The sequence below is a fragment of the Limulus polyphemus genome, unplaced genomic scaffold (assembly GCF_000517525.1).
Source record: "Limulus polyphemus unplaced genomic scaffold, Limulus_polyphemus-2.1.2 Scaffold961, whole genome shotgun sequence".
Taxonomy (NCBI): domain Eukaryota; kingdom Metazoa; phylum Arthropoda; class Merostomata; order Xiphosura; family Limulidae; genus Limulus; species Limulus polyphemus.
This window is the reverse complement of record NW_013666571.1, coordinates 166,058-178,937: the sequence shown is the minus strand read 5'-3', so window position 1 is coordinate 178,937 and position 12,880 is coordinate 166,058. Positions and strand designations below refer to the sequence as shown.

General features: G+C 31.8%; 1 protein-coding gene across 1 annotated transcript in view; it reads left to right on the top strand.

Moving 5' to 3' along the window:
• Window positions 1–11,241, top strand: part of LOC106461444 (tachykinin-like peptides receptor 99D) — a 40,196-nt gene extending 28,955 nt beyond the window's left edge. Inside the window, exons 2-4 of the mRNA XM_013921266.2 lie at window positions 7,989–8,089; window positions 9,563–9,653; window positions 10,909–11,241. Coding sequence (XP_013776720.2) covers window positions 7,989–8,089; window positions 9,563–9,653; window positions 10,909–11,022 — 306 coding nt within the window. The 3' untranslated portion in view covers window positions 11,023–11,241. The remainder of the gene's footprint in view (window positions 1–7,988; window positions 8,090–9,562; window positions 9,654–10,908) is intronic.
• The last annotated feature ends 1,639 nt before the right edge of the window (window positions 11,242–12,880 follow it).

The window sequence follows — 12,880 nt, the reverse complement described above, 5'->3', positions numbered from 1 at the left end:
GAAATTCAAAAACAAAACAAACAATGAATGGTGTTATGGTCAGCGTTCTGAATAAAGCTAGTTTGGCTTGGGTGATTGTGTACGTAGCTAGAAGGTAAACGTTAGTACTGGTTCGTAAATGTTATCCTTACCTACTTCGAGAGATAAGTGTCAGAAACTGGGGAAGTTGAAAGTGTCGGTTACGGTTTTTTCCGTATCTTTTGAGGTTTGTACTAGAGCTATGTCAACGTGATTAAAATACAAAGTTAACTTTCAATAAAAAAACGACAAGTCTTGTAATTTTGTTTCCACCCAAGACAAGATAACTTAATTACTGCACGTTACAATCTTTTTTTTTCTTGGTTTTTAATCTTAGTTTCATTACTAGGTGATAGATGGAGAGTGGTCATGATTCTACAGAAGTTAGTTGGCTGTGCGACTATGAGAATTCAGCATCAACTTATCGACCTTTTAGTAGAGAAATCAATTTCCTTTAGAAACTAGTAGATAGAAATGAAGCACTATCTTCATTTAATTTTGTTTTCTAAATTTCTGTTCCTTTCTCTGCGTTTTTCTATAACCATATTGAATAGATATAACAGTTAACGGTAGTATATAGCGTCCTTGAGAAAAATTACTCTTCATTCCCTCAATCACGTGACAAGATACCCTCATGTTTAATTTGGTTATATCATCTTGTTAAGGGCCCAGCATGGCCAGGTGGTTAGGACACTCGACTTGCAATCTGAGTGTCGCGGTTTCGAATCCCCGTCACACCAAACATGCTCGCTCTTTCAGCCGTGGGGGCGTTATAATGTGAAGGTCAATCCCACTATTCGTTGGTAAAAGATTAGCCCAGACGGCTAGCACAGATAGCCCTCGTGTAGCTTTGCTCGAAATTCAAAACAAACAAACATCTTGTTAATTACAAGACAATTACGGTTGAGATGTTTACTTTTGGAAAACATGATTCAGCATAATTTGTAGGTTACAACGAAAGAAATTCCGCTCTATGATAGACTTATTACCATATGCATATAAAGAGATGACAAAAAAAAAATAGTAATTACAATTTTGAAGGAAAGGGCCCACTTTCAAGTGTTAATCTAAAACTATGATATTTCGAACCTTTTTCTTTTTCAAGAGTGAGGTAGACAATTGCTTATACACACTGTTTTTCTTTCGGAATATAGTACAATATAGGAAAATATTAGATATTTTAAAGTACTTTTTTCTTTGTTTGTTGAATTTTGTGTAAGTCGTCACTAATTTTGAAATGACCAGCTAGTAAACATCACCCACCACCATCTGTCAAGCTACTCTTTATTATTGAATAGTGGAATTGACCATCACATTATAACACCCCAACGGCTGAAAGGACGAGCATGTTCGGTGACAGTGTTTGATTTCGTCACCCGCAAACTGTCAGTCGAGTGATTTAACCATCAGGCCATGCCATGCTCATTTAAAGTAAATATAGTAATAAAAGGTTTTTTTAAAATAATCCAGATTTATAATCCTATTTCTGATTGACCTAATTATTAAATGTCGTTTCTCCAAAGGTTATAGAATTTTTTGAAATGTTCTTACGATAAATTATCATTACTTTTATTTTTCAAGAATTTAAAATATTTTTCTCCTACTTCTGTACATATTGCACGTATGTTTGTTTTTTGCTGTATTTAGATATTTAGTGGGTTTGTTTGTTTGTAATTAAGCACAAAGCTACACAATGGGCTATCTGTGCTCTGCCCACCACGGGTATCAAAACCCGGATTCTAGCTTTGTAGCTCCGCAGACATACCGTTGTGCCACTGAGGGGTGGCATTTTAGTAGGATTCAAATATGTCTTCTCTCTTCATTTTCTAAAGTGGACTGGAAAATAAGCACTTTGCCAAATATGTATGATCATTATAGTGGAGGTAATTTTATAAAAAGTTGTGAATGAGTTTATGATAATCATCAGTTCAAATGTTTATTAAGTACATAAAGGTTTTTGAGAGAATTCGAAATGTTAAATCTTACAATAGTAGGTTAACTTTAAATAGTAAGAAAAATGCGTGACTGTTGAAAAGCGTAGAGCGTGTACGGTATAATGAGTAATTATATTTAAATTACTTTAGTGTTTTCAATCATCAACTGATTCCCAGAAGTAATGCAGAAACTTTAGCCTTATTATTATTTTTAATAAAGCCAGAATACTTAGATGAAGGCACTTGCAAAATTCGTAACCTGTTTTTTGGATTTTCTTTTAAAGAAATAAAATCTTACTAAAGTGTTTTCAAGAAATAACTCATGTCGTCCAAATTTGTTTCCAACATCTCCCATACTTTCATACAAATGTATCTATGTTCCTTAGAGCCCTGTCAAATGCTGTAAGTTTGAAAGTGAATAGACTTGGGTTAGCGGTACGTTTACAGAGTGTAGATAGCCGATTGTCGAGCTTTGCGCTTAAAACAACAATAACGACAACTTTACGAATAACAATATAAAGCCTAGCATGGCCAGGTCACTCGACTGGAAATCTGTGAGTTGCGGGTTCGAATTCCCGTCCCACCAAATATGCTCTCTACTTTAGCCGTGGGAGCGTTATAAAGTTACGGTCAATTCCACTATTCGTTGATAAAAGAGTAGCCCAGTCTTTCACTGATAAATTAGAGACGGCTAGCGCAGATAGCCCTTGTGTAGCTTTGCGCGAAATTCATAACAAGCCAAACAATATAAGACTGAGCAGCCTGAAATTTGCGTGTCTTGGAAAATAGTAGCTTTATATGGCATTTGAAAAGTACCAGTCGTTTTCTACTTTGTCTAATCACAAATTCTGAAGATTTATTTTCTTGGTGGTAAGATGCTACATGTTACTCAGGAAGTCAATCATGTTTTGTTGATTCCAATCCGTATTCATATGCTATACAAACAGTTAAAATATATAGTATAAGACGTTATTCGATATGGGGTTTAGAACTTCTATTTTGCTGGACATTAAATTCTCATTAAGTTTATATTAAATACTATAGCAAATCGATGAAGCTTTTGTTATAGTTTACTTGAAGCATTAAATTTCAAGTTGGTAAAGGATTATAAATGTAGAGCTATACTAGGATCGTGGCCTGGCAACCTGAGGGTCGTGGGATCGAACCCATCATCGAACATGCTCGCTTTTTCTGCTGTGGGAGTGTTATAATACGATGGTCAATCCAACTACTTTTTGGTAAATATTAGCCCAAGAGTTATGGGTGGTGTTGACTAGTTAGTCTATTATTTTTAATTTAGTGACAGCTAGCGCAGATAGCCTATGATTAACTTTGCACGAAATTCAACAAACAAATATTAGTTTCGTCTTTATATAACATGACTAGTGTAAGAATGTATAAAAATGTATTTGTACGAATGTATGTGGTCGATTTTTGGAGGTGAACAAGTAAATGGGTGATTAAAAGTTTAAGAAGGTATTTTTGATGACAGGGAAGCTTTGAAAGTTTGCACCTTATTATATTCGAAGATAACTATAACAGAAGAAAACATGTTTTTAAGTTTTGGCGCTCATTCTTTCCAAAAAAGTAAAATAAAAATTAAAGACACGTAACTAAGTATTCGATATTCTAATAGAAGCACTTGTAGAGATAATGGATGAGTCTTTTGTGCTTATTTTGCACAAATAACCTGACTGTTAACAAATATTAAACCATTGTTACCAAGATACACTGTAGTTCTACAATTCATTACTTCGGTATTTAGTAATTTTTTCTGTTATAGAATGAATAGCAGAAGATAAGTTAGCGATGATCAAGTTGCTTTTTCTGTAGTCATTTTTTTTATTATAAAAGCATCTTTCGTAAGGGTAAGTCATAGCTATACCACGAGTTTTTTTGATCCATTGGCTTTTAAAAGAGAAACTATATAGCTGGAGCATTATACGTTTTTTTTGTTTTTTTGTATAGGCATAAATATTTGAAACTGAGTACCAGGCAGTTGAATTTCACACACTACTGTGACACAAGGTGGCAGTATGTAACCCGTTTCTTACAGTTTATAACTATTTCTTAAGAGGATTGATAATATTTGTTACATAGATTTCATCACTAGTAATATTAGTGCACTGTCGAGTGTCGATTTATGGCTTTGTAAATAAATGAACAAATAGAGTGGAAGTTAGGCACTAGAAATAGTCATAAACCAATGTATGAAGGAGTTAGAGAAGATTTAGTAAAGAGAAATCAATTAAATAAAAAACTGACTTATTGATGTAGGTGAAAAGAAGTGCAAAAAATGCTTACAAAAAAAGACATAAATGAACAAGAGTGGTTTGGATAAAATAACAAAGAAATGATATGTTACAAAACCACTGCCCCATTCCAACCTCAAATTTTGGATGCTTTCAAGTCACATGGATAAAAGTTAGGGAATCAATATAGTGAATCAGTATGTTTTTCTTTCTTTCTCAATTTTAGCATACATGTTCTGGTTGATCATGCGAAGATTACATTTTACTCTTTGCTACTGACAAAGAGAGCCCACATCCCAATCAATCTCTCTGGTTTGAACTCAAAGTGGATTTGTTAAATGCTCTACTAAAGATTGCATCGTGATATATATATATATATATAATGTGCTCGTTTTATCCAAGGTATCCTATCTGCGAGAAAAGTAAAAGAAAGAACGAGACAGGTATTCAAAAAATATAAAAATTTAAAGTTATGAAATTATTTCAAAAATGTTAATTTTCTAGTAGAAACTACTTTTCTTTTTCAAATTGATAAATTTATTTTTCTTGCAGATTTCAGTTTTGCAAATAATTCTAATGATTAAAATGTATGCGTGAAACGAATATGATGTTTCTCTTTAACTTTATAAAATGAAATAATCGAAATTGATAACGTTACCATCATAATGTGGCACACGTATGGTTTAATCTCTTAGGCATTACCCTATTATCCATTTCTACTTGTTTAACTTCCGCATCTGAAAACCGAAACTGAACATATAACGCTGATTGCAGCATCATGTTTGATGTATTAAACAACGCCCTAGACTTACTACAATTTCTCATATAAGAAAAATTGAAAAACTAGCTTTATACCTCGTAATCTCTAATTGATTAGTAACTTGTTTTTGAAGGTATAAACAAAATTTGAATTCACCTTAAAAACGTTAAATTGATAGATTCAAGAGAAAGTCTGGCTAGCTTTATGCCATAAAAACAAATACAAATCTACCTCGGAAATGTATTTTGAATTTGAACCCATTATATTGAGAAATTTTTGTAAAAGTAACTTAATAAATATTTTATTAGTTAGATATTTAATTACATTTGCAATTTGTAACATAAAATTTCACATACTAGAAATTAACAAAAATACTTAAATTACTTGACTATTAAACAACAGTAAAATAATCATTATTTACTTTCCATTTACTAAAAAGTAGATGAACATTACTCAAATGAAACATTCAACAAACGTTCTTTCGTAAATGTAATGTTATTTATTCTATCATAAATAGTTTGGAATGTAAAACTGAACAACAAGTTATTAATCATTTCAAAGAATTTTTGAAGTATAATTTCTATGTAACTAACATTTCCCAGCAGGCATTTAAATGACAAAATATTTATTCAAATAACTAATTACGATGGAGTGCTCATTGTAAGGTATACAATGGATAAATACAGACTTGAATATTTTATATGAATAACAAATCAGCAAATCACGTGAAAACCACAAACGATATTAAGTCGCAGTGGAACGACACCTATCAGAATTACATTTTGACATCGTTTGGCTTTTGGTAGGTAGTATTATGTCACCGAAAATTAATCCATTTCTGGCATAAAATATCCATACACTTATATCACAAAGATATTTTTCGGATTGGGAATATCCTACATAAAAGTATTGAAAAACAAAATAATTTGGATTAACTCGGGGTACTAGCACCATCCATATAGAGACCTATAACAAGTCATCTCGCAGTCGTGGTAAGCAAAGTGCGACGTCTTTTAACATAAACACAGCATTCACTGGGAAAAGTTGTTGAAGTGTCCTGAGTAACAGTACGCAACACTAACCAAGAAGGAACTTCGTTTGTAAAAGAAGTTAACAGGGTATGGATTCCTCAAGATAAGGCTTCCAGTTAACTCTTCCGTTCAACCGTTGCATTCATCAAACAGTCAGAGAATGAAATGGGTATTCATTTTATTAAATACGAAGACATACTAGTTATGTTGCCGGACACATTGCTTATAGATTTCTGTGCGATCAGACTGTTGGAACGGGCGCTTGGAAACCGTCGTCTTCGGACACTAGATGGATTGTAGAAATCCAGCATGGAGCCTTTTTAATGGAAACTACACAACAGAGCTATCGTCAAGATGCACGGTTGCCAGAGAGAGCTGGCAAGCTGTATTTACATGGACTGTGATGACGTGATAAGGCTCCAAAAATCGTTATTATATAATGTACTCAACCCACTGTACTTGCTAAACGAAACAAAAACTTATATTACTGAATGAATAATAATGTGCTGCCAAAATAATATGTCCTCTAGTGTTAATAACACAACCTAATACTTACTAGTGAGTGTCTAATCTATTTATCAGGATTGTACTCGCGGAAGTAAAAAATACTTCGCCTAATGCGTAAAGAAAAGTATATATAAATACCGATTGAATGTGTCAATTGCTATTTTTGATTGGCTGTTTTCAACACAAAACTTAATGTCGAAAGAATAGATAAAAGCTTAAGGTAAAAAGTACGAATGTGCACACTGACACCTTAGACAATCCTAGTAAGTAAACACACATTATTTATATGATTTGTTACGTTTCCAAAGACTGGCGTTTGGAAAACCTATGGCTTCTACATGAGCTATGTATTTAACACTTTTTGAATCAGTATTATCATATTTTGTCCGAAAGTACCTTAACTGTTGCGTTAACCTCATATGTGAGTCAAATCTATGGCAGTAGTAACATTTATATGACGAGACGTTTCTTATGTCAAATATTTAATTTGAAAGACAAAACATATAAGCAAATTTAATTTCAGCAAACACTGAAAATAGCTTATTAATACTTCCATGGGTGAGAGATCACTAAATAATTACCTGAAAATAACCAAAAGATAGTTTGTTTTTTTCTTACAACCAGAAATCACATGTTTAGAAGATTATGACAAAATTCTGCTATAATAAAAGGAAAAAAAAGTATAATTAACAAAAACCTTAATACATAAAAATACAGTTTTAAAATGTAAAATCAACTGCTTTAATCTAGAAGCGGTACTGTAACTTGTTTCCAATTATAGTTTTTCCAGAGGAGCAACAGAAAAAATAAAACTGTTTGGCTGTGTTGATTTGACAAAGTATTAGGTTTTAAAGAAATCATAGATTAAATGATTTATTTTTTAGGATAAATAAAATACCACGGATGAGCTTAATATTTGAAAAATAAAATCGGGATTCAATTTTTCTACTCCAATTACCAAATTAATAAAACACCTAAACTTCATTTATATGTTATAGTAACAGCTTACAAATCAAACCTTCGTCATCAAAATATACTTGTTGCCTATTCTTGCGATTAATATCTGCTGATAGGGCCACAACAACACCTCGCCAACGGAAGGTGTTGTTGCAGTTACTTGTAGCAGGTTGGTTTTTCCGGGGTGGAGTTGCTAGCCCCGCGCCCAACCCTCCCCCTTTTCATCCTGGAGTTTGGACCAGGCAAAGGCGGGGGTTGGCAGATTTGGTGTGACGGGGATTCGAACCCGCGACTTTCAGATTACGAGTCGAGCGCTCTAACCGCCCTAATTGTCATTAATCAAATATAATTTTATTGATGAAGTATACATTATACTAAGTGAGTCTGAAACATCTTATTACCATCAAAACGTTTGACGGCAACGTTCAGTATATTTCATAATATCAGGATGTGAGACTGCAGACTGCGAAGCGCTTGATAAACTCTAATTTACTTATTCAGTGAAAATCGAAATGATTTTTGCTTACAGGTCATCAAAATGCTGTTCATCGTGGTTGCTTTGTTCACCATATGTTGGTTACCATTCCAAACGTACAATATTTTACAAGAAGTGTACCCAACAATCAATACGTAAGTATGCATAAGTTTAAGCTTATGAGACTAAGTAATTATCGAGTTTCATAGTTGGTTATATTTTGCATATTGGAAGTTTTACTTGAATTTGATACCATAAGAATAAGTAGGTGTTAATTGAATTAATGTTGTTTTCTCTCATTAGGTGTATAAATTCATATATTTTTTTCTATTTTTCGCATTAATCATTTATTCTTTTACACAACACAATAAATCTACTTCTCAACTCAAAAGTAAACGTAATGAAGCTGTGCATGTAAATATCGTTAGATTGTGCTAATAAGACTACAACGATTTTGTCTCCCACCATTCATTTACTTCGATAGAAGTGTCATTTTACGCCTGCATTTGTGCTAGTGCATACAATATGGAAGTGCAATGTTTTTCTCACAATGACTATTGTGCGAGTGCTTACTGTAGTTTTCTAATATAATTTTAATAACTTAGTATGTTAAAACGACAAAATCTACAGAAAAAAAATGTATTCTGGAGAATGAATTATTGTTTGCTGATAAACTGTCCCCTTTTGGTAAATGCTGCTGGTATTAATAGCTTTAAGGTTTTATCTAACGTATTATTGACTAAAGCTAATTACATCACCTGTACACCAAATGATAATTTTCAAAACGTTTTTGCTTTCTCTCTTTTTACTATTAATGCTTAATAATAGGTAAGCAAACAACGATTTGTAAGCATAAGGAAGAGTTTGCCTACATATTATTATATTACCATAACGTGCTTCCTTACTCAAGAACTCTTAAATTCTACCGATTTCGGCCCCCAGTGGCACAGCGGTATGTCTGCGGACTTTCAACGCTAGAATCCGGGTTTCGATACCCGTGGTGGGCAAAGCACAGATAGCCCATTGTGTAGCTTTGTGCTTAATTACAAACAAATCTACAGATTTTATAGATTTGATTAATATGTCTACTTGTTTAAGAATACTCTTCTTGTTTCAACATTTCAGCGTTCTGTGCCTGAAATTCGAACCCTTGGTATTATTAAAAAAAAACTTTCTCACGACAGTTTTTTTTTCTGACTCATATATCTTAAATCATTTTTAAAACCCTTTAAGCGAAACCTCGTTATTGAAGATCAATGAAAATATATTTTATATTTCCCCTGTGACTTTATGGTATTGGCTGTTACAATGAGTGGATTTGTACCTCATTCAAACTTTCAAAAACAAGTATTAATTATGAACTTTTCAGTCTTCAACGTAAATTAACTGTAAAAATATCGCTAACTTTAATTACATTAATATCATTATATTGTCCCGTGCTTCCAAGAGAAGCTTGTATGCTTCATTTAATTAATTTATACTTGTTTTATATTTCTATATCTTTATATTATGCTTTAATAAATGGCGTGAATTTCCCATAGATTTGTTTTCCAAAAGACCGTTAAACAAATTATCAAAATATGTTTCAGAAGCTCTTTTTTTACTTAAAACTTATTTCATTCCTACAGGTATAAGTATATCAACGTCATCTGGTTTTGTTGTCATTGGCTGGCCATGAGCAACTCTTGTTATAACCCATTTGTGTACGCCATCTACAATGTAAGTTACTAAGCTGAGTAGGCTTATGAATTCGAAAAAAATCAGAACGTTTGTGTGATAAACTCCTTGTAGTTAAGAAATCTTTGTAAATGCAGTTACAGTAATGAATGTCATCATTTCATCCCATTTTTTTTGTGGTTGATATTAAGAGATATATGTGTAAGATGCGCGACAGAGTGAAATAAGGAATTGCCTTTGTAAATAAGTTCGCTCATAAGATTACAAATTATATATCCAGTGTTAACAGTCGTAATACCAAGAAATAAAAAATAAAAATATTTTATAATCTGAGATAGACATCTATAATCCATCTGATAATTTCATTAGTCAAATAATTTGACATAGTGAATAACGTTTCTATACAATTTCAGACTATGTGTATGTAATATTTCTGTGTAGTGGCGTAACGTCTAGTATTAAATGAAGTATGATTTTAAAAATAATCTACCGAAAATTGATTATTGGATTTACAAAAATATTGTTTTCTAAAATCATGCATACAGTTAATTTATTGTAACATAAAATATTTTTATATGCGTGTTTTGTTATAGCAAAGCCACATCGGGCTATATGCCGAGTCCACAGACGGGAATCTAACCCCTGGTTTTAGCGCTGTAAATCCGAAGACTTACCGCTGTCCCACCGGGGGATTTTTTTATGTGTAGCTTAACGTTTTTAGTTTTAATTCCAAAATAAAATTGAATAAAAATATCGTATTAAAATCATGTTAACGAACAAGTAGATGGGGCTCTTTTGTTTATATAATATGACATTGCTCGAAATTATATATAGCAGATTGTAAATAAACATTATAAAATTTTAAATGTTAGTGTAAAATTAATTTATTCGTTTGTATAAGCATTAATTGTGTATGTTTTTTGTGTGTAGGTTACAATAGATAACATATAGAAAGTGCCATTATATTTAATCAGTTTGAGTCTGAGAAGTAATCCAGCTTTTTAAGAAGTTGTATTCATTTCTGTAGATTGCTCTGTAACTTAATGTGTGATGGTGTTTCTTGGGTCACGGCAATAATATACTTTCCATGTAGGGAGATATTACGTGTGTTTTCAGAAATTTTACATTGTATAAAAATATATTATAGATGCACATATGTAATGGAACATAAGTAATGCCTGTGTACTACTTAAGTGTCAATAAATATAAGTGATATATTTCGTGAAATACTTTTATTTTTATCTTATGCATCATTCAAATTTATATATGTTCTAGTCCATTTTCCGTCTTGTTACAGGAGAGATTCAACACAGAGTTCAGGAATCGTTTCACATATTGTACGAAACTGTTGCGAAGGCAGCAGAAGGAACAGAAGGAATTGGATCATTCTCTCTCCTCCAGATATGGGTAACAAAGAGCTGAGAGTCAATCTTAAAGATCAGTTAGAAGACTCCTGTGTTTTCATACGTGGTACAGATAAATCGTAGTAATTTTATTAGGACATGGCCAGCAAAAAGAGTTATTTTTGAATAAGAAATTAATCCATCTTAATCGAGCAGGATTTCTGAGGTAAATTATTCTTAACGAATGTTGTTCGTAATTTTGTTGTCTTGATAAATATATTTTTACCACTTGCCTGTAGATATTGTATAAGCATTCTAAAATCTTCAACTGAACAAGAACTTATATATTCATTGGTTGATAAATTAACTAACTGATATACAGACCAATATCGTTTTCTAACATAATAGTGTCGCAATACTTCTGAGGTCTTTAATTTTCTAAAATACATAAAGACACCCTTTAGTTCAAGCAAGATACGTGGAACTTTCTGTGGATGGAGATAGGGAATACAATTAGCTATATTAGGATTAATGTTTCTAAGAAACATATTTTACGTAAGATTTTGATATTTCATCCTAATGTTTAAGGTATGACTATTTCTGCCAATGTTAAAGCGTTAATTCGCTCATGATGTCTGTTTTTTCTGAAGTTCTACTAAAGGCAACAATGATATGTTGCCGGCCGTTAGAGGGATGGAAATACAGACACTCAGTCAATTTCATTTAGTAGCTAATATAAATACAGATATTACTTACATAGTTCTACAGTTTTACTAAATTTTATTTAAAGGGAGATAGCTACTAAGAAGAAACTGAAATTATTAGTTCATTTTACTATAATTGTATCGAAATAAATAGTGTTAACATCGAAAGGTGTCGAAGATTTATAACCATAGTTGTTCTTAAAACTTTCAAATATTCATACAACAAAAACTGTAAAATATTTCAATGATTTATGAATATGTAATTTCCTTTAAATCTAAACCCAAAATGTTTCTTTCTTAACTTATTCATCCTTCCTTTTACATATATATATATATAATAAAAGTGAACTACCCTTTATCACAATATCTTTGTTACTTGATACTAATTATTGCTATTAGTTTTGTTACACAAACAAATTTTTGACTATCCTTACTCGAAACTGCTATTTGCGCATGTATATGATTAGATTACCTTCTGCTCACATGTACCTAAATTATGTGTATATATATATGTAAGTATAAATGTACGAATATATACATGGGTATTATAGCACACCCACACGTATATATAAATGCATGAATATATATATACACAGATATTTCCAGCATGAATATATCAATATGTGCATAAGTATGTGTTTGTCTATGAGTACAGACTGTTTATGTAAGTTTATATACATATATTTATATGTTCGGTTTGCTTTATTCTTTATTAATTGCTGACAAATATACAGAATATATTGTGTGCAAGATAAGTATGATTGTTTTTCTCATGTTTCGAATAATAAATAAAGGATTAGTGTTTTAAAATGATCAGTGATTTCAGATTTATTTATACATTAGAACAAAACAAAATAATTTTATTACTAACGTTATAACCTTCCATTTCCACTGCACTGTTTAAAATAAAATTCTTGTTTCATTTTGAATTTAAGCCCCATTCACCTCTACTGTTTTAAAAAAACATTTTATTCTTAATTCGAAAAATGTAAATGACGTGAAATGTAAAAGAAAAGTGCTTGTTTGTTCCCCAATGGAACAGCGGTAAGTTTACGGATTAATAACACTAAAATCCGGGTTTGATTCTCTGCGGTGGACACAGCAGATAGCCCAGTGTAGTTTTTCTCTAAAACAAATAAGCAAATAACCTATTTTTATAAAATTTCTTTACTCAAAAGCCTAAGACAGAAATTACTTACGAATTTTGATGTAATAAAACTAA